Source organism: Neovison vison, chromosome 13, assembly GCF_020171115.1.
Source record: "Neovison vison isolate M4711 chromosome 13, ASM_NN_V1, whole genome shotgun sequence".
Lineage (NCBI taxonomy): Eukaryota > Metazoa > Chordata > Mammalia > Carnivora > Mustelidae > Neogale > Neogale vison.
In genome coordinates, this window is record NC_058103.1 from 82,868,180 (window position 1) to 82,893,571 (window position 25,392).

General features: G+C 44.5%; 1 protein-coding gene across 1 annotated transcript; it reads right to left on the minus strand.

Moving 5' to 3' along the window:
• Positions 1-7,381: 7,381 nt before the first annotated feature.
• LOC122894578 lies at positions 7,382-12,599 on the minus strand. The gene is given in 3 exon segments (XM_044232363.1): positions 7,382-10,974; positions 10,977-11,141; positions 11,144-12,599. Coding segments are annotated over 3 exon segments (5,214 nt in total).
• Between the last annotated feature and the right edge of the window lie 12,793 nt (positions 12,600-25,392).

The following is a 25,392-nucleotide window of genomic DNA, read 5'->3' on the forward strand; positions in this document are numbered from 1 at the left end:
TTTTTACTATTAAAAATATGGTTGCTATGAACATTCATGAGCAAGCTTTGATATGGACATAGGCTTTCCTTTTTTCTGGGTTGTTGGGTCATTGTTATTCTGCATTGAGCCATTGGAGGAAATTTTTTTTTTTTTAAAGATTTTATTTATTTATTTGACAGAGAGAAATCACAAGTAGATGGAGAGGCAGGCTGAGAGAGAGAGGGAAGCAGGCTCCCTGCTGAGCAGAGAGCCCGATGCGGGACTCGATCCCAGGACCCTGAGATCATGACCTGAGCCGAAGGCAGCGGCTTAACCCACTGAGCCACCCAGGCGCCCCTGGAGGAAATTTTAAACTGTTTTCCAAAGTGACTGTACCATTTTACATTCCCAGCAACTGTGTGGCTGGAGCGGAGAGTTCCAGTTTTTCTAAATCCTCACCAACAGTTCATATGGTCAGTTTCAAAGATTTTAGATATTTTGGGGCGACTGGGTGGCTTAGTTGGTAAAGTGTCTGACTTCAAGAGTGTTTTGTTGGAGCCCTTGGGTGGCTCAGTGGGTTAAAGCCTCTGCCTTTGGCCCAGGTCATGATCCCAGGGTTCTGGGATCGAGCCCCACTCAGCAGGGAGCCTGCTTCCTCCTCTCTCTCTGCCTGCCTCTCTGCCTACTTGTGATTTCTGTCTCTGTCAAATAAATAAATAATAAAATCTTTTTTTAAAAAAAGAGTGTTTTGTTGTTATTGTATCTTTTTTCATTGTTTTCTTTCTTGAATTCCACATATGAGTAATATCATGGTATTTGTCTTTATCTGACTTCTTCCACTTAGCATTACACCTTCTAGGTCCATCCATGTTGTTGTAAATGGCAAACAACAACAACAACAACAACAACAAAAAACACACCTCTTTTTCATGGCTGAGTAATATTCCATTATAAATATATACCACTTCTTCATTCATGTATGGATAGACACTTGAGCTGGCTCCATATCACGGTTATTGTAAATAATGTTGCAGTAAACATAGGGATGCATATATCTTTTCAAATTAGTGGGTTTTTTTTCCTTTGGATAAATACCCAGTGGTAGAATTCCTAGATCATATGATAATTCTCTTTTTAATTTTTTGCAGAACCTCCATCCTGTTTACCTCAGTGGCTTCACCAGCTTGTATTCCCACCAACTGTGCATGAAGGTTCTTTTTACTCTACATCCTCACCAATTTTCTTTTTCTCTGGAACCCTTGCCAAGGCCTTGTTTTTATTTTTATTTATTTTTTTAAAAAGATTTTATTTTATTTATTTGACAGAGAGAGAGAAATCACAAGCAGGCAGAGAGAGAGGGGAAGCAGGCTCCCTGCCGAGCAGAGAACCTGATGCGGGGCTTAATTTCAGGACCCAGAGAACATGACCTGAGCCAAAGGCAGAGACTCAACCCACTGAGCTACCCAGGTTCCCCAAGGCCTCATTTTTTTTCCAAATATTTTATTTATTTATTTGACATAGAGAGAGAAAGAGCACAAGTAGGCAGAGAGGCAGGCAGAGAGAGAGAGAGTAAGGGAAGCAGAGAGCCCAGTGTGGGGCTTGATCTCAACCCTGAGATCATGATCTGAGCCAAAGGCAGAGGCTTAACCCACTGAGCCACTCAGGTGCCCCCCAAGGCCTCATTTTTAAAAACAGAATTTGCTAAAGTGTTTTGGACAATGAAGGAGCTCAAAAAAAAATATTTGATGATAAACATGGATCAAGCTCTGGAACCTCAGTCATGGCAAAAATGAAAGTATGTGTCAGGGCAGGGGTAAGGTGTGACAAAGCAATGGGATAGATTTTTGTAGGGGACTTGTAGAGTCTGTCATGTTCATTGCTTTGAGATCTATCCCACAAGGCTAGACTATACTTGGCAGGTCCCACCAGCACCTCCTGCACTCAGCTTCTGAGCAGGCTTTGGTTGGAGAGATGGACTAACTCGGAGTTACCCAGCTTCATTCATACACTTGAACTTAAAACTCAGCTTTCCCTCCTTGCCTTGTTGAGTTCTTCACAGTCTTCCAAGCATGGCTTTCCAGTGGGTGAAGCTGACTATGGAGAAAGGCCTAGGAATGGCTTAAGAGCGGTGGGACGGGGGGCACTTGAAGTAGACACTCACTGACTTTTCAGTTGAATAAACAGAACACCAGAACCAAAGCTGAGGTTTGACAAGAAAATATGACAGAATGGCCACACTCTGGAGAGGTATATGTTCTCTCATGAGTAATAACACTTGGAAACTGTCTTGAGGGTTGTTGCCTAAGGGTAAAGAGATTTGGAAAAGCAGGAGACTAATTTAGAAATATATTTTATGACTGAGGCCATTTTAAGAAAAAAACAAAAGGGTGAGTTGATAAGGATTCTTAAGAAACTGACATTTTTTAAAGTAGAAAAGCAAGTTGTTATTAGAGTATTTAAACAATTTGGTGTGGCATTTCTACAGAATTTCCAACAGAGGCCAGCATTCATGATGGCGAGGAACAGATTTTTTTTTTAGGCATTTTACTGAATAGAGGATAAAATGCTGACTTTGCCTTTGTGGGTGCCCTGCTCAGCCCAGTTTCTCTGGGTCTCTGCCTAACTTTCCCATATAGCATAGCACTTTGAGGCACTCTCCACTGAATACAACTACAAGTTGGTGATACATTTCCTATTGGAATTTAAAAATTAAATCACAGTTGCATATCTCCTGGGGTCACATATTAAGAGAAAGGGAGACTTTAGTCCAGGCAGTATCCTATCATAAACACTGGGTTACTTAAGGTGTAGATAACACTGTGTACTAACAAGTAAAGTGTGCCATGAGGCCTTAGTTTTCTAAAGGTCAATAGAGTTGTAAAATCCTGATTTCACCATTTGGTCATCAACTGTTCATGTTACTCCAGCCTGGTTATTTACAACAAAAAAGGAAAAACAAAACAAAAGAGAGAAAACAGAAAGAAAAAAAAAAAAGAAACTATGGTGTATCTTGCAAACCTTGGAAATAAGCTTACCAATGAAAATTAAATTAATATATTCCATATGCTATGAATGAGATTAATGGGCCTCCCTAAGGAACTAATAACATACCTCCATTAACAAAGTTCAAGGAAGGTTAGGAAAAGAATAGGGAGCCTGGGTGGCTCAGTGGGTTAAGCACCCCACTCTTGGTTTTGGCTCAGGTCGTGATCTCAGGATGGTGACAATGAGCCCAGCATTGGGCTTCACGCTCAGTGCAGTCTGTTTCAGATTCCGGCTGCCTAGGTGGCTCAGTTGGTTAAGTGTCTGCCTTGGGCTCAGGCCATGATCTCGGGGTTCTGGGGTTGAGCCCACATCGAGCTCCCTGCCCCAGTGGGGAGTCTGCTTCTCTCTCTCTCCTTTTGCCTGCTGCTCCCCCTGCTTATGCTCTCTCTCAAATAAATAAAAAATTGAAAGAAAGAAAGAAGGAAAGGAAGGAAGGGAGGAAGGAAGGAAGGAAGGAATCTCTCTCTGTTAAAAAAAAAAAAAAAAAAACTTTAGGAAAAGAATAAGGATAGCAGGTGTTCTAGTCTAGAACTATCCAGAGAAGAGAGGTGCTTGCTGGTAGTGGCGGCAGTGCTGGCCCAAACAAGTGGAAGCAAGGGGACCTGTTAAAGGTTACTGTCACGTGCTAGCTGAGGATGGTGATTTGGATAAATGCTGGAGGTGGAGATGGAGTGAAGCGGGTAGACCTGCGATTTATTTTGGTTTATAGGGGTTGGGGAGAAGGTAGTTGGAAGGTTGGCTCTCAGATTTCTGACGTGATTACTGGATAGATGAGTCCTGTTATCTGTTAATGGGCAGTACTGAGGGAGGAGGGACAGATTTTGGGAAAAACCAGGCTGGTAATTTTGGATAGGGCACATTTGAGATGCCTGTGAGATATCCAAGAGAAATAAACCAGGGATATGAGTGTCTGAGAAAGTCTTGGTTTGGAAAATCTAGACTAAATTTGGGTATCATTGGTATATAAACTGTATTTAAAGCAATAAGAGAGGGGGAGGTAATGTAGGGAGAGTATATAGTAATAAATTGTAGGCAGGGACAAGGGCCCCCATCCTAAGAGGAAAACTACCCTTAAAAGGAAAAAGCCCCCATGCTGTTAATCTAGACTGTATTTATTCAGTGCCCCAGCTTTAAGTCTGCTAGTGGGAGAAAGGGAAGGGACTTAAGGGAATGGCCCTGGGCGTCCTAACACAGGCCTATGGGACAGCTTGACAGCCAGTGGGATATTTAAACAAAGAGCTTGATCTGGTGACTGGTAGCTGCCCAGCATGCCTTAGGATAGTGGCAGCCATTGCCCTCTTGGCCCCTGGGCTATGAAACACCACCCTGGAAGGAACCCTCTATCCTTTCCCACGTGAACAACTACCTGATAGGTAGATGAGCACCTGAACAAAAACCTGATGGGGTGACAGACACTTAACAAGATTAAAAGCAGCCCACACCCAAAAGTCCCTAAAAACACCTAGATGTAAACGCCAAATTGGCAACTCTCTCAGGTCCCCTCCCTTTTCGGGAGCTTTGTACTATTGCCCAATAAACTTTGCTTCACCATTACTCAGTAAACTTTGCTTTGCCTGTCATTCTTCTTCAGGTCTACCTCTTTATTCTTTGAAGTGGCATGACCAAGAACTGTGGACAATAAAGGAAAAGAAATCCTGCAAGCTATAGAATGAAAAAAGACCCACTTCAGGTATGAACTTCCAGCATCCAACATTGAGGGACCAGGAAAAGGAAAGAGGAACCAACAAAGAATCCTGAGAATGAAGAAGATCATATTGGCAAAAGCCAGTATTTTAAGAAGGACACAGCCAACTGTTGAATACTGACGAGAGATCAAGATAGAAACAAAAAGTGTCTAGTGAACTTAGCCAAAAGGAGGTCCTGGGTGATCATGGCAAACAATTTTGGTATGAAGATAGGAGCAGGAGCCATATTCGTTTGGAATCATTCATGTATCCATTTAGCAAATACATAGTAGGTAATCCATGACATGCCAGGTATAAAATGTTGGAGGTACAATAAGCGAGACAGAAACAATTCCATTCAAGAAGAAGAAGCCATTAAATAGAGGACTACAGAAGTCTAACTCTAGCATAATTAAGGTAAAGGCTATGAAGAAAAAGGAAAGGATACCATGAAAGTGTGTAACAGGAAAAACCCAGTCCGGCTTGAAAGCAAGGGAAGATTGCCCCTAGGAAGTGATACAAAAGCTGTAATCGAAAGGCTTAAGCAGTCACACCAGGGAGGTGAAGAAGAGAGAATGTGTATTCCAGCAACACAAGCATGGAGTCCTAGAGGCAAAAGAGACCAGCGTTACAAGTTAGCAGTGTGGTGGGGCACTGGGTGGCTCTGTGGGTTAAAGCCTCTGCCTTCTGCTCGGGTCATGATCCCAATGTCCTGGAATGGAGCCCCACATTGGGCTCTCTGCTCAGCAGAGAGCCTGCTTCCTCCTCTTTCTCTCTCTGCCTACTTGTGATCTCTGTCAAATAAATAAATAAAATCTAAAAAAAAAAACAAAAAAAAAACCTTAGCAGTGTGTTGCGGAGCCTAGCAGCCCAGCCACTGAACAGCCAGCTCTTGGATTTGGCTCAGGTCCTGATCTCCAGGGTAGTGTGATTGCACCTGGGTGGGGCTCTGCTCACAGCTGGGAACTGCTTGAGATCCTCTCCCTCTCCGTCTGCCTTTCCCCCTGCTCACCCATGTGCTCTTGTACTCTCTCTCTTTATAAAAAATAAGTAAAATAAATCTTTAGTTAGCCATGTGGTAGGGCCATGGTGAATAAGGGAACCCAATCCAGGGATGTACATAGGTTTTCCAGTGTTTCACATTACTGAAATACAGGACTACAAGAAATGTGGCAGGAATACCTGAAGATCTAGGGGAAAAGTTGGAAAATCACACCTCTCCAAGGTCAGGAGTTCCCTCTGAAGTACAAAAAGTCCATTTTTGTAGCAAGGACAGGGAGCATAGAACCTCCCAGTGAAAGACCCCCCCGGGTTTCAAGCACCCCGGAATGGACCTCTCCTCAGGAGGAGACCCCAGGACCCAAAAACCGAGCCGAGGCCACAGATCAGATGCAAACAGCACGAGGTTTATTGAGTAGTCACAGGTACCTGCGGGCGATCAAGTCTTAGGAGGACTCGCGTGCCAGCCCTTTGTTCAGGGCCTTTTTATGGGGTTTCGGGAAGCGGAAGCGTTCGTACAGAAGCAGAAGCATAGTTACAAGGTTCTCATTGGCTGGTTTGAATGTAAAGGCATACTTGGCGCGCGCGGGAAGGGGGATACAAGGTTCTCATTGGCTGGTTTGAATGTAAAGGCATACTTGGCGCGCGCGGGAAGGGGGATACAAGGTTCTCATTGGCTGGTTTGAATGTAAAGGCATACTTGGCGCGCGCGGGAAAGGGGATACAAGATCTTCATTACTCAGCAGAGAAGCATCCCGCCTACGTGACTAGGCGAACGAGGCTAGGAGGCTGGTCTCCCAGCATATCTTTAAGCAAGTTTACTTACCACTTTTGCAACATGCTGTTGCCTTTTTTAGCCATAGGGCCGTTAAAACAAAGGAGGGTTGTTTAAGCAAGGGGAAGGGGGAAGAGGTCCTTTCATTCCCCCATCTTCTTTTTGGCCCGAGTAAAATCTTTTACTTTACGGGGGACTAGTATCTCGCTGTCATATATAGCATGATATTGTTGGGTTAATACCATGGTTTGGACAAGTGACAGTCTATCTTTTATGAATTGGGTTAACCTGTTAATGATGCATGGCCCGAAGGTTAGAATTGACATCAAGAGTATTAAGGGTCCTATTAAGAAGGTTATTAGGGAAGTAAACTAGGGTGAACGATTCCAAACTCCTTCATACCAAGACTGTTGGGATTCAAAGTCTCTTTTACGCTTATCTAGCCTTTCCTTTAATTTGTCTAGAGTTTCTGTTACTACTCCAGTCTGGTCGGCAAAAAAACAGCATTCTTCTTTGAGAGCAGCACATAGGCCACCCTCCTTAAGGAACAGTAAGTCTAAGTCTCTTCTGTTTTGTAACACCACTTCTGACAGGGAGGTTAGGGATTCCTTGAGGGCTCGTACGGATAGCTCTAAGGCCCTAAGATCTTCATTCATAGCATGATGTAAAAGTAGGTATTGATCTGTTCGGACCAGGGCGGTTGCCCCGGTACCGACCCCGGCTGCAATGCCTCCTACCCCTAACAACATAGCTAGGGTGATTAGGGTGGCAGACTCACGCCTTACTCGGCTAAGATCACTCCATTCATGATAACTGAGGACCAGTTCATCTGTGTGGTAGGTTATTCGGGGCCACAGTTGTACCAACACACAATAGTCAGAGGTCTGATTCAAGGCCAGAGCAAGAATAGTCAGTGCTAGGGTCGCACGAGTCTTATCTTTAGCGGATTTTGAGTGCGCTGAACTTTCCATTTTTCCTTGAGGTCGGGTTTTGCCGGGTCGTCTGGTTCCGGAGGAGCTGGCTTTACATGGGAGGCATGGATCCAAGCTGCGATGCCGTCGACCTTTAACGCCGTCGGGGTGGTCAAGAGAACGGTGTAGGGTCCCTTCCATCGGGGCTCAAGGCTCTTGATCTGATGCCTGCGGATCCAGACAGAGTCGCCGATCTGGAATTGATGTGGCACAGTTGGATTTTCTAGCTGCTCCCGGTAAGCTGCAGCCAGTGGCCTCCAGACCTCTTTCTGAACGATCTGGAGTGCCTGGAGGTGGGCTTGTAGGGTAGCACAATCAGCAAGAGAAGAAACATGAGGATCAATAGGATTGAAAAGGTTTACAATAGGGGGTGGGGCCCCGTATAATATTTCAAAAGGGGTCAACCCTAGGGGCCCGGGGGTATTCCTGGCCCTATATAGGGCCAGAGGCAGGAGGAGGACCCAGTCCCTAGAGCCAGTTGCAAGCGTTAATTTAGTTAAAGTCTCCTTGATTGTTCTATTCATTCTCTCTACCTGCCCTGAGCTCTGGGGTCTATATGCACAATGCAATTTCCAATTAATCCCCAATAACTTGGCCACCTTCTGACTTACCTGGGAGACGAAGGCTGGACCATTGTTGGTGCCCAATACCTGGGGTATCCCATACCTGGGGAAGATTTCTTCAAGTAGTTTCTTGGTGACCACATTCGAAGTCTCGTGCTTGGTGGGGAAGGCTTCTACCCATCCTGAAAAAGTGTCTACAAAAACTAACAAATACCTGTAGCCATAGAGTCCAGGTTTTACTTCCGTGAAGTCGATTTCCCAGTGAACACCAGGGCGATGTCCTCGAACGCGCACTCCAGGGGCAGCATAAGTTTTCCTGGCATTTACTTGTGAGCAGACTAAGCAATTTTTAATTATGGATCGCAACGCCTTGTCTTGGTTTAGTAACAAATACGGTTGGTGCTCATTATTTAGGAGGGTTTTTATTTTGTTTTCGCTCAGATGGGTCAGTGAGTGCAAGGATTGGACTATGTGGTGAGAATACGAAGTGGGCATAACAATTTTTTCGTTCATGATGTATGTCCCTTCTCTCGGGTCCCATGTAGCCCCCATTTTCTTTAGCAGCTCCTGATCCTCAGAACTGTATTCCATAGGTTTATTATTTTCTTGTGGGGGCCGTGTGCTCAGGGTGAGAATGGGCCCAGTCTCTTTTTCCCCCAGGGCAGCTTCCTTAGCAGCTTGATCTGCCAGCTGGTTTCCCCTTGCCACCGGGCTATTATCCTTTTGGTGACCCGGGCAGTGTATAATGCTCGACTTTTGGGGCAGGAACAAAGCTTTGAGCAGAGCCAGTATTTCAGGTTTATTTTTAATTTCTTTTCCCTCGGAGGTGAGGAGCCCTCTTCTCCGATAGATTTCACCATGCACGTGGGCCGTAGCAAAGGCATAGCGGCTGTCGGTATAAACGTTTAGTTTCTTACCTTCTGCCATCTGCAGAGCCTGGGTCAGGGTGATGAGTTCCGCCCTCTGAGCTGATGTCCCAGGGGATAGCGTCTTGGACCAGATTACCTCTGTCTCACTAGTCACTGCAGCTCCCGCTCTTCACTCGCCATTGTGCAGGAAGCTACTGCCATCTGTATACCAGGTGTAGTCCGCTCCCATGAGGGGCTGGTCCATCAGATCCTTTCGGGTGCCATGGACTTCAGCTAGAATCTGGAGGCAATCATGTGTTTCCATTGCCTCGGGTAAGGGGAGTAGGGTGGCAGGGTTGAGCGCCACCACAGGCCCGAACTGTACACGATCAGTGTCCAGGAGCATGGCCTGATAATGAGTCAGGCGAGCATTGGAGAGCCACCTGTCTGGGGGCTGCTTGACCAAGGCTTCAACTGCATGGGGGGCCAAGATGGTCAGTGACTGGCCCAAGGTTAGCTTGCCCGCGTCCTTGACTAGGATGGCGATGGCAGCCACCATTCGCAGACAGGGTGGCCAACCAGCGGCCACAGGGTCTAACTTCTTTGACAGGTAGGCCAGCGGGCGCTTCCAAGGCCCTAGCTTTTGGGTTAGTACTCCCTTGGCATAGCCCTGTTTTTCATCTATGAACAGTTCGAAGGCCTTAGTCACATCTGGGAGTCCCAGGGCTGGGGATTCTAGTAAAGCCTTTTTGATGTTGGAAAAGGCCTGTTGCTGCTCCTTGCCCCAGTGAAACTGAGCCCCTTGCTTAGTGAGGGGATATAAAGGGGCTGCCATTTCCGCAAACCCAGGGATCCATAGGCGGCAAAATCCAGCAGTTCCCAGAAATTCCCTTAGCTGTCGTGGGGTGGTGGGTGTGGAAATGCGGAGGATAGTTTGCTTTCGTGCCTCAGTGAGCCATCTCTGTCCTTCCCTCAGCTGGTATCCCAAGTAGGTGACTTGTTTTTGGCATATCTGGGCTTTTTTTGCTGAGGCCCGGTACCCTAACTGTCCCAGTGCCCGTAAGAGGGCTTTAGTGCCGTTCAGGCAGTTTTCCTTGGTGTTAGCAGCCAAGAGGAGATCATCGACATATTGAAGAAGTACCAGGGAGGGATGCTGCACCCGGAAATCAGCTAAGTCTCTGTGCAGCGCCTCGTCAAACAGAGTGGGACTGTTCTTGAAACCCTGGGGAAGCCGGGTCCAAGTTAACTGTCCTGAGAGCCCAAGATCTGGGTCCCTCCACTCAAAGGCGAAGAGTGGTTGGCTCACCGGATGTAGTCTTAAACAGAAAAAGGCATCTTTCAAATCTAGCACCGTATACCATCCATGGGAAGGGGGCAGGGTGCTCAGTAGATTATATGGATTGGGCATGGAGGGATGTATGTCCTCAACTCTTTTGTTAACTTCTCTCAGATCCTGTACTGGCCGGTAATCTCCTGTGCCGGGTTTTTTTACTGGTAAGAGAGGTGTATTCCAAGGTGACCGGCAGGGAATTAGGATTCCTTGATCGAGAAGTCTCTTAATATGGGGCCTTATGCCTTGGCGGGCTTCATGAGACATTGGGTACTGCTTTATCGACACTGGGGTGGCTGTTGCCTTGAGTTGGATTAAGAGAGGGGGTTGTTGATGAGCCATTCCCATGCCCCCCGTTTCCGCCCAGGCCGTAGGGAATTCTTTTAGCCAGGCTCCATTTTGGACCTCTGAGGGTTGTTCAGGTTCATATACTCTATATTCTTCCTCCAAATGGAGGGTTAGTACCTGTAAGGGTCCCCCGTTGGGGCCTGTTATCGCTGCCCCTTCCGGGTTGAAGTGGATTTGGGCCTTTAACTTGGTTAGAAGGTCTCTTCCCAGTAACGGGTAGGGGCAATCAGGGTACGTGTAAAATGAATGCGTCACCTTACCGGTAGCCAGCTGGACCCCGCGTTCCGTGGTCCACCGATAGTTCTTTCCTCCAGTTGCTCCTTGTACCCAAGCAGTTCGGTTGCTGAGTGGTCCTAGAGTCTGGGTTAGGACTGAATGCTGGGCCCCGGTGTCTACTAGGAAGGTAACTGGCTGCCCCCCGACGCTTAAAGTTATCCTGGGCTCGGGGGGGGCTCCTGGCCCCGACTTCCCTAGTCTTCCGACGTCAGTAGGGAAGTCAGTGGTTTGGGCGTCGGGGGTCCTCTGAGATTCTTGGGGTTCTTGGGACACTCTCGTGCCCAGTGTCCTCTTTCCTTACAATAGGCACACTGGTCTTTGTCTAGTTGGTCCCTCTTCGTTTTCGCTCTCCCAGTCTGACTCCCTCTCTGTTCTGTCCCTGAGTAACTACGGTGGCCAATACCTTAGTCAATTCCTTGCTCTGCTTCTTGTCTCTCTCGTCCTGTGCCTCTTTCATTCTTAACCACATTCTCTCTTCTTTCTCTTCTGGAGTTTCTCTCTTATTGAACACCTTTTCTGCCTCTTTTAATAAGTCAGACAGCGTATACCCCTGTAGCCCTTCTAATCTCTGTAATTTGCTTCTAATGTCAGGGCTTGACTGCCAGATAAAGGACATCGATACACTAGTTGCTTGCCCTTCATCATCAGGGTCATACGGGGTGTACATTCTATAAGCCTCCTTAAGTCTTTCTAGAAAGGCAGAAGGTGTTTCTTCCTTCCCCTGTATTACTTGCTTAACCTGAGCCAAATTAGTGGGCCGTCTCGCGGCTGCTCGGAGACCCGCTATGAGCAACTGGCGATAGAGACGAAGGTGCTCCCTACCTGCAGGTGTGGCGAAATCCCAATTTGGGCGGGTTAAGGGAAAGGCTGTGTCGATCTCATTGGGCAACTGGGTTGGTCGCCCATCATCGCCCGGTACGTTCTTTCGGGCTTCCAGGAGGACTCTCTGCTTTTCCTCCGAGGTCAGCAGAGTCTGCAACAGCTGTTGACAATCATCCCAAGTGGGTTGATGGGTAACTAGAATAGATTCAATCAAGTTAGTCAGGGCGACGGGGTCCTTAGAGAAGGGGGGGTTATGTTGCTTCCAGTTATAAAGGTCAGAAGCGGTAAAGGGCCAATACTGTGGCCGACCATTTGGACCCTCCCTCAAGGGGAAAGCCTGGGAGGCTTGGCTTGGAGGTTGCACACATCGATCCCTAAGTCGCCCCGCAATGGGTGACGCCAGAGAACTAGGCTCTCGCTCTTCTGTTGCAGCCTCCGGGTATGGAGGAGGTTCTTCTGTTAACAGGTCGATAAGAGGGGACCCCGTGTCTGGAGGCAAAACGGGAGCAGGCTTGGGGGGTTTTGGGGACTTATCTTGGAGCAGGGTGAGGGCGGGGTAAAGAGAAGAGGAAGTAGGAGTGGGTGGAGGAGTGGGTTGGGGATGGGACAATTGCTCTCTTAGGGGAGGCGGGGCGGTGGGGGTGATAGGGGAAGAGCAGGGTTTAGGAAGGGGAACAAAGGGCTGGATCCAAAGTGGGGGGTCTGAAGCTAGAGCCCTCCAGGTGACATTGTAGGGCACCTGATCGGGGTGTCCATGGGGCCCGGGGCTGAAAACTTTGGCTTCCACCTGAGAAATAATATCGAGGTTAAAGGTGCCATCGCGTGGCCATCCTACATTGAAAGTGGGCCATTCGGAGGAACAGAAGGTGACCCATTTCTTTTTCCGTATTTCCACCAACTGGTTGTTTGCCCGGTCCCGGACGTCGCTCCAGTGGCTTAGGGTCAGACTTAAGGGGGTAGTCACTGTCTGTCCCATAATTTCAAGAACAAAAAAGGTTAGTATCACAGAGACAAAGACTAGACTCAGACACAGAACAAACAAACGCGCTGCGCGGTTTCGGCGCAAAACCGAAAGCAAAAACTCAAGCGGAGATCCAGGGGGTCCGGATTCCCCCTCTCCAACCAAGGCCACGTATCCCTCCGATACCGGCCGAGCTCCAAATGCCCCGCTGCCCCGGGGCATAGATGTCCCGAAGGACCCAAATGTCCCGCCTGGTGGGACTACAAACGCCTCTGGAACGTCTTCCAGGGCTGCGAGGGAGAAGTCCGAGCCCGTCAGCTCCTTCTGGCCCTCGCCAAATACAAATGGATCCGATCGAACCCCAAACCAAACGCGTGCGCAAAATCACAAGTAACAGATTCAACCACAACCACAGACACAACGAATATAGCGCTGGCCAGCTTACCTCCTGACAGTGGGTCGGTGGTCCCTGGGTGGGGGTCTCGAATCCCGGGCGAGCCCCCAAATGAAAGATCCCCCCGGGTTTCAAGCACCCCGGAATGGACCTCTCCTCAGGAGGACACCCCAGGACCCAAAAACCGAGCCGAGGCCACAGATCAGATGCAAACAGCACGAGGTTTATTGAGTAGTCACAGGTACCTGCGGGCGATCAAGTCTTAGGAGGACTCGCGTGCCAGCCCTTTGTTCAGGGCCTTTTTATGGGGTTTCGGGAAGCGGAAGCGTTCGTACAGAAGCAGAAGCATAGTTACAAGGTTCTCATTGGCTGGTTTGAATGTAAAGGCATACTTGGCGCGCGCGGGAAGGGGGATACAAGGTTCTCATTGGCTGGTTTGAATGTAAAGGCATACTTGGCGCGCGCGGGAAAGGGGATACAAGGTCTTCATTACTCAGCAGAGAAGCATCCCGCCTACGTGACTAGGCGAACGTGGCTAGGAGGCTGGTCTCCCAGCATATCTTTAAGCAAGTTTACTTATCACTTTTGCAACATGCTGTTGCCTTTTTTAGCCATCGGGCCGTTAAAACAAAGGAGGGTTGTTTAAGCAAGGGGAAGGGGGAAGAGGTCCTTTCACCAGAACTGGTATGATTCTAAGAATCAGAGAAGATAGGATTGGAAAGGGAATGCCATTAACAAGTCTGTCTTGGAAGAGGCAATAGGGAGCAGCTGGCAGACTCTGTTGCAAACAGCCGGTCTATGCCATGGCTGGGAGAAGTAGGAGCTAAAAAGAACTCTTTATTTTTATTTTCTTTAGGAGAGAAAGAGGGAGAGAAAGGGTGGGGCAGGGGGAGGGAGAGAGAGAATCAGTGCGAAGCCCTGCAGGAAGCTCGATCTTAACTGAGATCATGACCTGAGCTGAAATCAAAAGTTGGGACACTTAACCACCCCGTGGTTAAGTGCTAAAAGAGCTCTTATAAAGAACCTGGGTTATAAAGGAAATTCCTGTTAGCCTAGAACTCTGCTTTGTCCTCTTCTCTTCATGTCATGTCTACAAATAACTGGTCCAGGAGTAATTCATGTTATTCATTAGTTATCAGTGAAGTTCCAGAATAGGAACTGTACAAACACGATAAAGGAAACAAAACAGGAAAAGAGGAAGAAAGGTAGAGGAAAAGAAATAAAGAACATTCACCAGAAAAATATTGCTGGGGATCAAATGAAAGTTGTGATAGAGAAGTTTGCCATTAAACTGAAGAGGGTATCCAATCTCCACAATGGAGGTAAGGTAGGATGGAAGGGGTGCAAAACAGGAGTGGGGGAGGGCAACATAGGTGTAGAGCCTGAGTAGAATGAGAAAGGCATCTTTACAGGGAAATGGTATTAACATGGGGTGTCATGTTAATAAAAAAATAGAAACTACAATAAGTAACAGAGTATCCTTACTAGCATCTCCAAGGGCCTAACTCAGGGAATTAAGGTGGCCAAGGTCTAAGGAGTTTTAGATTTCCACTCATACAGCACTAAGGGGATTGAGCGGATATGCAATTGGTTCATCTCCCTTTCCTGTGAGCAAATCTGGGTGGAAATCAAAATGTCACTAGGAAGATTGCACAGTGAGCATGAAACCACGGGATGGGAGAGGGGGTGTGCTGGATGTTCACAATTGCTGATGCCACCCTGCTTCTGTGGCCGGATGCCTCCACAGCTGTTAGTGGGGACTGGCTCCTCACAGCCTTAGGTCAGAGAACCGTCTCTCCAGGATGGTTCTGGAAACCAAAAACCCCTTATCCTAGCACATATTTTTTCCCCACATTATTATTTTATTTTTGGAAAGTTCTTTCAAATTACACATTGAAATTATTTTCTATTCCATTATTTTGGCTATCTTCATCAGGAAATCCATTATGCAAATATTGGATCTCTTTTGCCTATCTTCCATATCTGTCACTTTCTCTTTATTCCTTTTAAATTTGTCCCTTTCCATTTCATTTTGTTTACTTTTCTCAATTCTGTCCTCTGTGTCTTTCACTGTTTTTAGCAATGCCTACTTTTTTGTGATACTTCCAGTTTTGCTTTCATTTTTCTGGGAGGGGGGATGATTTTGTTTTATTCCACCTTCCTGAGGTCTTCTGGCTCACATTTCATTTCTTCCTAATATTTCACTATTGCTCCTTCTTTTCCTCTCTCTGTTATTTTCTTTCTTTTTTAAAAATTTTATTTATTTATTTGACAGACAGAGATCACAAGTAGGCAGAGAGGCAGGCAGAGAGAGAGGAAGGGAAGCAGCCTCCCAGCTGAGCAGAGAGCCCGATGTGGGGCTCAATCCCAGGACCGTGGGATGATGACTTGAGCCAAAAGCAGAGGCTTTAACCCACTGAGCCACCCACATGCCCCCTTTCTCTCATATTTTAGAGACAGTCTTAAACTGCCTCCCCTTCTCCTTGCCTAATTCTAAGCCTTTCTTTTCTTCTTCTCTTTCATCATGTTTTATTATCTTTCAGAAATACGTGCCTTCATCATGAACCTTTTAAAAAAATATTTTATTTATTTATTTATGGGGGAGTAGGGGGTGAGGGAGAGGGAAAAGTAGACTCAGCGCTGGCCTCAGAGCCTGAAGGTCGGGGAGAGGCTGGGATTCAGTATCACCACACTGAGAGTCAAATACTCAATCCTCAACTGATGGAGCCATCAGGTCCCCCACCTTCATCACATACTTTTATCACTTTTCCTTCATACTACTTTTCTCCACCGTCACCCAGAATGCTTAACAGTTTAACCTTGTAGATACCTCTTTTTTCATAGTTTATTTGCTGATTTGACTTTCTCCTGTTGAATGTTGCCCATTTCCTACCCATCCCAGAGTATGCCGAGTTTAACCACAGTCCCAACGTGCCAGGATGACTAGAACATACTGCATTAACAAAACCATATTTATTCTTTATGGAACAAAATGAGATGTTTTCCCAAAAAGTAGTTCTAATCTCTGCATGTCCCAGACCAATAGACTTGCTGACCTTTAGAAGGTAAAACTAAACTCCGTTTCAGTTCACCCTTCTCACTATGTCAGCCTCTAAGGGTTGGCAAAATAAGGTTGTGGGTTTTGTTCTGTTTGATCAGTATTGTTTGCATTTAATTGTCTTTATGGTCTCTAGCTTTGACAGTTAAATCAACAACATTGATTTCATTTTCAGTATGTACAGAGCACCAGGCACAAGGGAAAGTGTATGACAAACTCCCTATTCTGAAAGAGAGTCTAGTCAGTGGGGAAGGACGTCCCTTCTCCAAGAAAACATGCATCCAGGGGCACCTGGGTGACTCAATTGGTTAAATGTCTCCCTGCAGCTCAGGTCATGATCCTGGGATTGAACCCCACATTGGGCTCCTTGCTCAGCAGTGAGTCTGCTTCTCCCTCTCCCTCTGCCCCTCCTCCTGCTTGTGCCTGCTTTCTCCCTCTCTCTCTCAGTCAAATAAAATAAAATATAAAAAAGAAAAGAAAAGATGTATCCATTCAAATGACTGAAATAGAAAAGTAGGATGGCCTTCACCATTACTGTAAGGAAAGAATATTAGGTGTGCTTCCCCAAGCCAGACTGTGATCGTGGTCAAGGTCATGGGCTCTGGGTTTTCGTCTCTTGAGTTGAAATTCTACTTGCCATCTGATTTTAGGCAACTATTAAAGCTTTCATACCTCTTTTCTGTAAGATAGGGATATAGTCTCCACCTCACAGGGTTGTAATGAGGATTAAATGAGGTGGTACAGATGATGTACTTAGCCCAGTAATAATAATAGCTAATGTTTCTTAAGCATTTTCTTTATGCCAGTGTGGCAGGCTAAATAATGGCCCCCAAAGATATCCAGGTATTAATTCCTGGAACCTGTATGTATGTGTGTTACCTTATGTGGCAAGAGGGACTTCACAGGTGTAATTAAGTTAAGGATCTTGAGATGGGGAAATTATCCTAGATGGACTTGGTGGATCCTAAATGTAACCAAAAGTGTCCTTTTAAGAGGGGATCAAAGGAATATGTTAGTACAGAAGAAGGCAATGTGATGCCTAAAGCAAGACGCTATACTGCTGGCTTTCAAGATGGAGGAAGGTGCCACCAAAGAACCCAGATCTCAATGCTGGAAAAGACAAGGAAACAGGATTTTTTTACTGTGCCTTGAGAGGGTGTGTGGCCTTGCAGATGCCTTGATTTTGGCCCACTGAAACAGATTTCAGACTTCTGACCTCCAGAACTATAAGATAATAAATGTGTGGTAATGTTTTTTGTTGTTTTTGTTTTTGTTTTTTACTTTTGTGGAGATATAATTGACATAACATTGTGTAAGTTTTTTTTTTTAACATTGTGTAAGTTTAAAGTGTACAAGGTGATGATATGATACACAGATATATTGGGAGATATTTACTGAAATAGGGTTAGTTCCATCCTTCAGCTCACATAATTACCAGTTTGTCATTGTTGTGGAGAGAAGAGTAAAGCTCTATTCTCTTAGCAACTTTCAAGTACACAAATAGTATTGTTAATTGTAGTCACCATGTTGTACGTTAATTAGATCCCCAGAACATATTCATTTTATAACTGAAAGTTGTACCCTTTGACCACTATCCCCCATCACTCCCACTGCGCAGCCTCTGGCAACCCCCATTCTACTCTGTTTCTGTGAGTTCAGTTTTTTAGATTCCACATATAAGTGAGGTCCTACAATATTTGTCTTTCTTTCTCTTACTTATTTCTCTCAGCAGAATGCCCTTAAGCATTCTGACATGAATGATGTCACAAATGGCAGAATTTTCTTCTTTCTCATGGCTGAGTAACTTATGTTCCTTCTATTTCTAATTTATTGTTTTATCATGAAAAGATGTTAAATTTTGCCTATTTCTTTTTCTGCACCTATTGACACAATCGTATGATTATTGTCTTTCGTTCTGTTAATGCGGTGTGTCTTATTTATTGATTTACATGTGTTGAACCATTCTTGTATCCAGGGATAAATTCCACTTGATCATGGTATATGATCCTTTTAATGTGCTCTTGAATTCAGTTTGTTAATATTTTGTTGAGAAATTTTGTGTCTATATATTCACCGGGGATATTGGCCTATAGTTCTCATTTTATGTAGTGTTCTTTTTTTTTTTTTTTTAGGATTTTTAAACCTTTTTTTATTTAAAATTTTAATTCCAGTGTAGTTAACATACAGTGTTATGTTAGTGTCAGGTGTACATTCCATATATTCCTCAGCATTCATTGACAGAAGTACATTCTCATTTTGTGTAGTGTTCTTATCCAGCTTTAGAATCGGCATAATACAGGCCTCATAAAATGGGTTTGGGACTGTTTCCTCTAAAAATTTTTGGCATCAATTCTTTAAATGTTGTGTAGAATTCACCAGTGAAACTATCCATTCCAAAAGGCTTTTCTTTGTGGGAAGGTTTTTGATTACTGAGTCAGTTTTCTTACTTATTGGTCTACTCCAATTTTCTGTTCTTCATGATTCAGACTTACTAAGTTGTATATTTCTAAGAATTTATCCATTTCTACTAGGTTGTCCAATTAGTTAGTACATAACTCTTAATAGCTGTCCCTTATTATTCTTTGTATTTCTGTGGTATCAGTTATAATATCTCCTTTTTCATTTATAATTTTATTTATTTGAGTCTTCTCTCTTTTTCTTGGTTAATCTACTCAAAGATTTGCTGGTTTTATTTATCTTTTCAAAAAACCAGCTCATCTTTTCTACTGTTTTTCTATTCTCTATTTCATTTATTTCTGCTCTGATTTTTGTTATCTCCTTCCTTCTGATAACTTTGGGTTTAATTTGTTCTTTTTCTAGTTCCTTGACACATGAAGTTAGGCTATTTATTTGAGATCTTTTCTTTTTATTAATGTAGGCATTTATGGCTATAGACCTCCCTCTTAGAATTGCTTTTGCTGCATCCTGTAAGTTGTTTGTTTGTTTGTTTGTTTGTTTTTTAAGATTTTGTTTATTTATTTAACAGATCAGAAGCAGGAAGAGCAGCAGGTAGAGAGAGAGGGAGAAGCAGGTTCCCCCTCTGAACAGAGAGCCCGATGTGGGGCTCGATCCCAGGACCCTGAGATCATGACCCGAGGTGAAGGCAGAGGCTTAACCCACTGAGCCATCCAGGTGCCCCATCATCCTGTAAGTTTGGTGTTTTTTTTTTTAAAGATATTATTTATTTATTTGACAGAGAGAGAGAGAGATGACAAGCAGGCAGAGAGGCAGGAGGAGATGGGGGAAGCAGGCTCCCTGCTGAGCAGAGAGCCCGATTCAGGGCTCGATCCCAGGACCCCAAGATCATGACGTGAGCCGAAGGCAGAGGCTTAACCCACTGAGCCACCCAGGTCCCCCATCCTGTAAGTTTTGATGCATTATGTTTCCATTTTAATTTCTTTCAATATATTTTTTTACTTCCCTTTTGACTTCATCTTTGACCCATTGGTCATGCTACCACATGAATTAGTGAACTTTCCAGTTTTCCTCCTGTTAGTAATTTCTGATTTCATACTATTGTGATCAGAAAAGATACCTGGGGGGCGCCTGGGTGGCTCAGTGTTAACCCACTCAGCCTCTGCCTTCGGCTCAGGTCATGATCTCAGGGTCCTGGGATCAAGTCCTGCATCCGTCTCTCTGCCCAGCAGGGAGCCTGTCCCTGCCCCCCACACCGACCACCGCCTGCCTCTCTGCCTGCTTGTGATCTCTCTCTCTCTGTCAAATAAATAAAATCTTAAAAAAAAAAGATATTTGGCACACTTTCAATATTTATGAGTTTGCTGAGAGTCATCATGATCTATCCTGGATAATGTTCCAGTGTGCTTGAGGTGAGTATGTATTCTGCTGCCATTGGATGGATTGTTCTCTGTATGTCTGTTAGGTCCACTTGGTCTAAAGAATAGCCAAGTCTAATGTTTCCTTACTGATTTTCTGTCTGGATCATCTATCCATTGTTGAAAGTGGGGTATTGAAGTCCCCTATTATTATTATATTGTTGTCTATTACTCCCTTCAGATCTGAGCATTTGTTTGATATATTTAGGTGTTCCAATGTTGGGTGCATATATATTCATAACTGTTATATACTCTTGATGAATTGGCCCTTTTAAGATTATATGATGATGTTCTTTGTCTCTTGTTACAGTTTTTGACTTAAAGTCTATTTTTTCTGATATAAGTATAGCTACCTCTGCTGTCTTTTCATTTCTACTTGCATGAAATAACCCTTTTTCACCCTTCATTTTGAGTCTGTATGTGTTCCTAAAGCTGAAATGAATCTCTTGTAGGCAGGATGTAACTGAGTCATGTTTTTTAATCTATGTGGCCACTCTGTGCCTTTTGATTAGAACATTCAATCCATTTACATTTGAAGTAATTATTGATAAGTAAGGAATTAGTATTGCCATTTTGTTCATTGTTTTCTGGCTGTTTTGTAGTTTCTTTGTTCCTTCTTTTCTCTCTTACTGTCTTCCTTCATGAATTGATGATTTTCCATAGTGGTATACTTTTGTTTCCTTCTTTTTGTCTTGTATGTATCACCTATAGGTTTTTGTTCTATGGTTACCCTAAGGCTCACTTGAAACATCTTGTAGATATTATAGTCTATTTATTTTTTTTCCAATTTATTTATTTTCAGAAAAACAGTATTCATTATTTTTTTCACCACACCCAGTGCTCCATGCAAGCCGTGCCCTCTATAATACCCACCACCTGGTACCCCAACCTCCCACCCCCCCGCCACTTCAAACCCCTCAGATTGTTTTTCAGAGTCCATAGTCTCTCATGGTTCACCTCCCCTTCCAATTTACCCAAAAGCACATACCCTCCCCAATGTCCATAACCCTACCCCACTTCTCCAACTCCCCTCCCCCCAGCAACCCACAGTTTGTTTCATGAGATTAAGAGACACTTATGGTTTGTCTCCCTCCCTATCCCATCTTGTTTCATGGATTCTTCTCCTACCCACTTAAGCCCCCATGTTGCATCACCACTTCCTCATATCAGGGAGATCATATGATAGTTGTCTTTCTCCGCTTGACTTATTTCACTAAGCATGATACGCTCTAGTTCCATCCATGCTGTCGCAAATGGCAAGATTTCATTTCTTTTGATGGCTGCATAGTATTCCATTGTGTATATATACCACATCTTCTTTATCCATTCATCTGTTGATGGACATCTAGGTTCTTTCCATAGTTTGGCTATTGTGGACATTGCTGCTATAAACATTCGGGTGCACGTGCCCCTTTGGATCACTACGTTTGTATCTTTAGGGTAAATACCCAGTAGTGCAATTGCTGGGTCATAGGGCAGTTCTATTTTCAACATTTTGAGGAACCTCCATGCTGTTTTCCAGAGTGGTTGCACCAGCTTGCATTCCCACCAACAGTGTAGGAGGGTTCCCATTTCTCCGCATCCTTGCCAGCATCTGTCATTTCCTGACTTGTTGATTTTAGCCATTCTGACTGGTGTGAGGTGATATCTCATTGTGGTTTTGATTTGTTTTTCCCTGATGCCGAGTGATATGGAGCACTTTTTCATGTGTCTGTTGGCCATTTGGATGTCTTCTTTGCAGAAACGTCTGTTCATGTCCTCTGCCCATTTCTTGATTGGATTATTTGTTCTTTGGGTGTTGAGTTTGCTAAGTTCTTTATAGATTTTGGACACTAGTCCTTTATCTGCTATGTTGTTTGCAAATATCTTCTCCCATTCTGTCAGTTGTCTTTTGATTTTGTTAACTGTTTCCTTTGCTGTGCAAAAGCTTTTGATCTTGATGAAATCCCAATAGTTCATTTTTGCCTTTGCTTCCCTTGCCTTTGGTGATGTTCCTAGGAAGATGTTGCTGCGGCTGAGGTCGAAGAGGTTGCTGCCTGTGTTCTCCTCAAGGATTTTGATGGATTCCTTTCTCACATAGAGGTCCTTAATCCATTTTGAGTCTATTTTTGTGTGTGGTGTAAGGAAATGGTCCAATTTCATTTTTCTGCACATGGCTGTCCAATTTTCCCAACACCATTTATTAAAGAGGCTGTCTTTTTTCCATTGGACATTCTTTCCTGCTTTGTCAAAGATTAGTTGACCATAGAGTTGAGGGTCTATTTCTGGGCTCTCTATTCTGTTCCATTGATCTATGTGTCTGTTTTTGTGCCAGTACCATGCTGTCTTGATGATGACAGCTTTGTAATAGAGCTTGAAGTCCGGAATTGTGATGCCACCAACTTTGGCTTTCTTTTTCAATATCTCTTTGGCTATTCGAGGTCTTTTCTGGTTCCATTAGTCTATTTATTTTGAACTGCGAACATCTTCAACTGTATACCAAAAATCTACCCTTTTATCACACCCCTACCACATTTTTTTTTCTAAAGATTTTATTTATTTGACAGAGAGAAATCACAAGTAGGCAGAGAGGCAGGCAGAGAGAGAGAGGGGAGGAAGCAGGCTCCCCGCGGAGCAGAGAGCCCAATGCAGGGCTCGATCCCAGGACCCTGGGATCATGACCCGAGCCGAAGGCAGAGGCTTTAACCCACTGAGCCACCCAGGCGCCCCCCCCACCACATTTTTGTTTCATATTTTACATATTTTTATATTGTGTATCCATTAATAAGTTATTATAGCTATAGCTATTTTTAATACTTTTGCTCCTCAACTTTATATTAGTTAAGTGGTAAACACACCACTATATTACAATATTAGAGTATTCTCAATCTGTATCCTTGTCTTTACCAGTATGTTATTTCTTTTCTTTTTGAAGTTTTTATTTATTTATTTGAGAGATAGTGACAGAGCTAACAAGAGAGAGCACGAGAGGTGAGGAGAGGGAGAAGCAGGCTCCCTGCAATACGGGGCTCCATCCCAGGACCCCAAGATCATGACCTAAGCTGAAGGCAGACACTAAGCTGACTGAGCCACCCAGGCACATCTTTGTTGTTTATTTTCACATGTTTGATGTTACTAGTTAGCATCTTTTTGTTTCAGCTTGAGGAACTCTTTCAGCATTTCTGGTAAGGCAAATCCAGTGATGCTGAACACCCTCTAGTGGCACCAGGTCTGGCGGCCATGGTGACTTGTCAGCTTAGGCCACTGGGGGCTGTCCCATCAACTGCATGCTCCTTATCAAGTGCCCATTGCTCACACGGCTCTTTCCTTCCTGGTAAGGGGAACCCTTTCTAGCTTGGGAGTTCCCTCTTGATGCTAAGCAGTGCTGGCAGGGGCCATGGGTTGATGTAACAAAACAAAGCGGTTCTTCCTTCCCATTCTGTGTGGTTGTTCTCAAACTTTTTGTTTAACTGCACTGCTGAAGTTTATCAAGTGGACTCCAGAGCTCTCCAGCGCTGTTTTTATTTGTGGGTAACTATCTAATTGTTGATCTTTAAGGAGAGATGGAGGAATTTCCTACTTCACCATCCTGGTAATGTCACTCACAAACGTATGCTGTTTTAAGCTGCCGAGTTTGTGGTAATTTATTACAGCAGCCATAGTAAATGAATACAGCTGGGCATTATTCTAAAGGCTTTCTATATATTATTTCATCCAACTCTCACCTTTTCCCATCTCCTCATTAATCATAGAGAGGTGTGTTAGTAGGTTGGCCCCATCCTCAGTTGGCCCCACCACACACCCTGTCCCCATCTTAAACTTCATCCATCAGGCTTTATTCTTTTTTTTTTCTTTAGAGATTTTATTTATTTATTTGACAGACAGAGACCACAAGTAGGCAGAGAGGCAGGCAGAGAGAGAGGGGGAAGCAGGCTCCCTGCTGAGCAGAGAGCCCGATGCAGGGCTTGATCCCAGGACCGGAGATCATGACCCGAGCTGAAGACAGAGGCTTTAACCCACTGAGCCACCCAGGCACCCCATCAGGCTTTATTCTAAGTAATATCCTTGGTTTGAATCCACAGGACAGTCTCTCTCTCATATACACACACAACACACACTCATAAACCATATGTGAGTTCTTCTAGGAAAACCTGCCCTTTATGCAGTTGTGGGAGGAACAGAGAGCAGCAGTAGTGTTGTCCTACTTCTGACATCTCTCTGCCTTGTAATTTTGTTTCTAGAGAATTCACTTAATGTGTTCCATTGAGGCTGCTACTTGATTTCTTTCTTTCTTTATTTTTATTTATTTATAAATAAAATTTATAAATGGTGATTTCTGATGGCAGATTTAGGGTTGCCAGCCACAGTTGGTCAGACCACGTGTGGGTGCCTGATATCCCAAAGTCAGCAAGATCCATAGGCGGATCAGATGCTAATGATGCAGTTCAGTGGAGAAAGTTCTGTCTAAACAGTAAGATAACCTCAGGTTGCTCTCTGGAACCTGAAATGGAACGTAAAGAGGGAATTAGGCAATTAGGGATAAGAACTGGAGGTAAAAAGATGTTGAGAAGGAAGAGGTGGAGCCAAAAGCAAGTTGTGATTGTTATAATTAATGAAAGGAAACCTTTGTTTAGAAAGGTGTGGAGAGGCCAACAGAAGGAGCTCTCACACCCCGCTACTCCTTGTGAATTGCAGACCCTACAGGTAGGGACAGGCTTTCCAGGTGTGTATTTCTTCACTATCCCAGCAGGAGGGAAAAAGTTTTTCCTTCTCCCTGGCAACATCCTGGCTGGTGAGACTGTCAAAACTTCAACCAATGAAAAGCCACTATACTTTGAGCTCCCAGTTTACTTCAATGGACTTTTTGTTTATAATGGCCCTTCCCAATTCCCCCTTTCCTCCGTAAAAAAAGGGTTTTTTGTTGTCTGGATTTGCCTATGGTTTGCTATAGCCTCCTTCTGGGATTGCAGTTCTCTGCTCTTCCCAAATAAACCCATTTTTGCTGGCAAAATAACGGCAGTTTTATTTTTAAGGCTAACATAATTCTTTTTTTTTTTAAGATTTTTATTTATTAATTTGACAGAGAGAGAGGAGGAAGCAGGCTCCCCACAGAGCAGAGAGCCCGATGTGGGGCCCGATCCCAGGACCCTGGGATCATGACCTAAGCCGAAGGCAGAGGCTTTAACCCACTGAGCCACCTGGCACCCCAAGGCTAACATAATTCTTGAGTAGGGCTCAGTTACTGAGGAAACAGAAACTATGAGTATGCAAACGTAGGGAGGTCAAGATAAAAGTGATAGGATGGATGCTAAGAAAGCCAGAAGTGGGGAACTCCCCCAATAAGCAAAGTCTCAGCCAAGTCACAAAAATGGCAGAACAGAAGAGTGAAGACCCATTCACTTCTGCCACGGAGATGCCTAGTGCCATCTTCGATTCAGAAAAGCTCCTAATCTTGGATTTCACAATTTGTCGATCTTCCTTATTGCCACATGCCATCTTAAAACAAAGTCCTATTACTTGAGTTTGTCAATGGATCCTTATTTT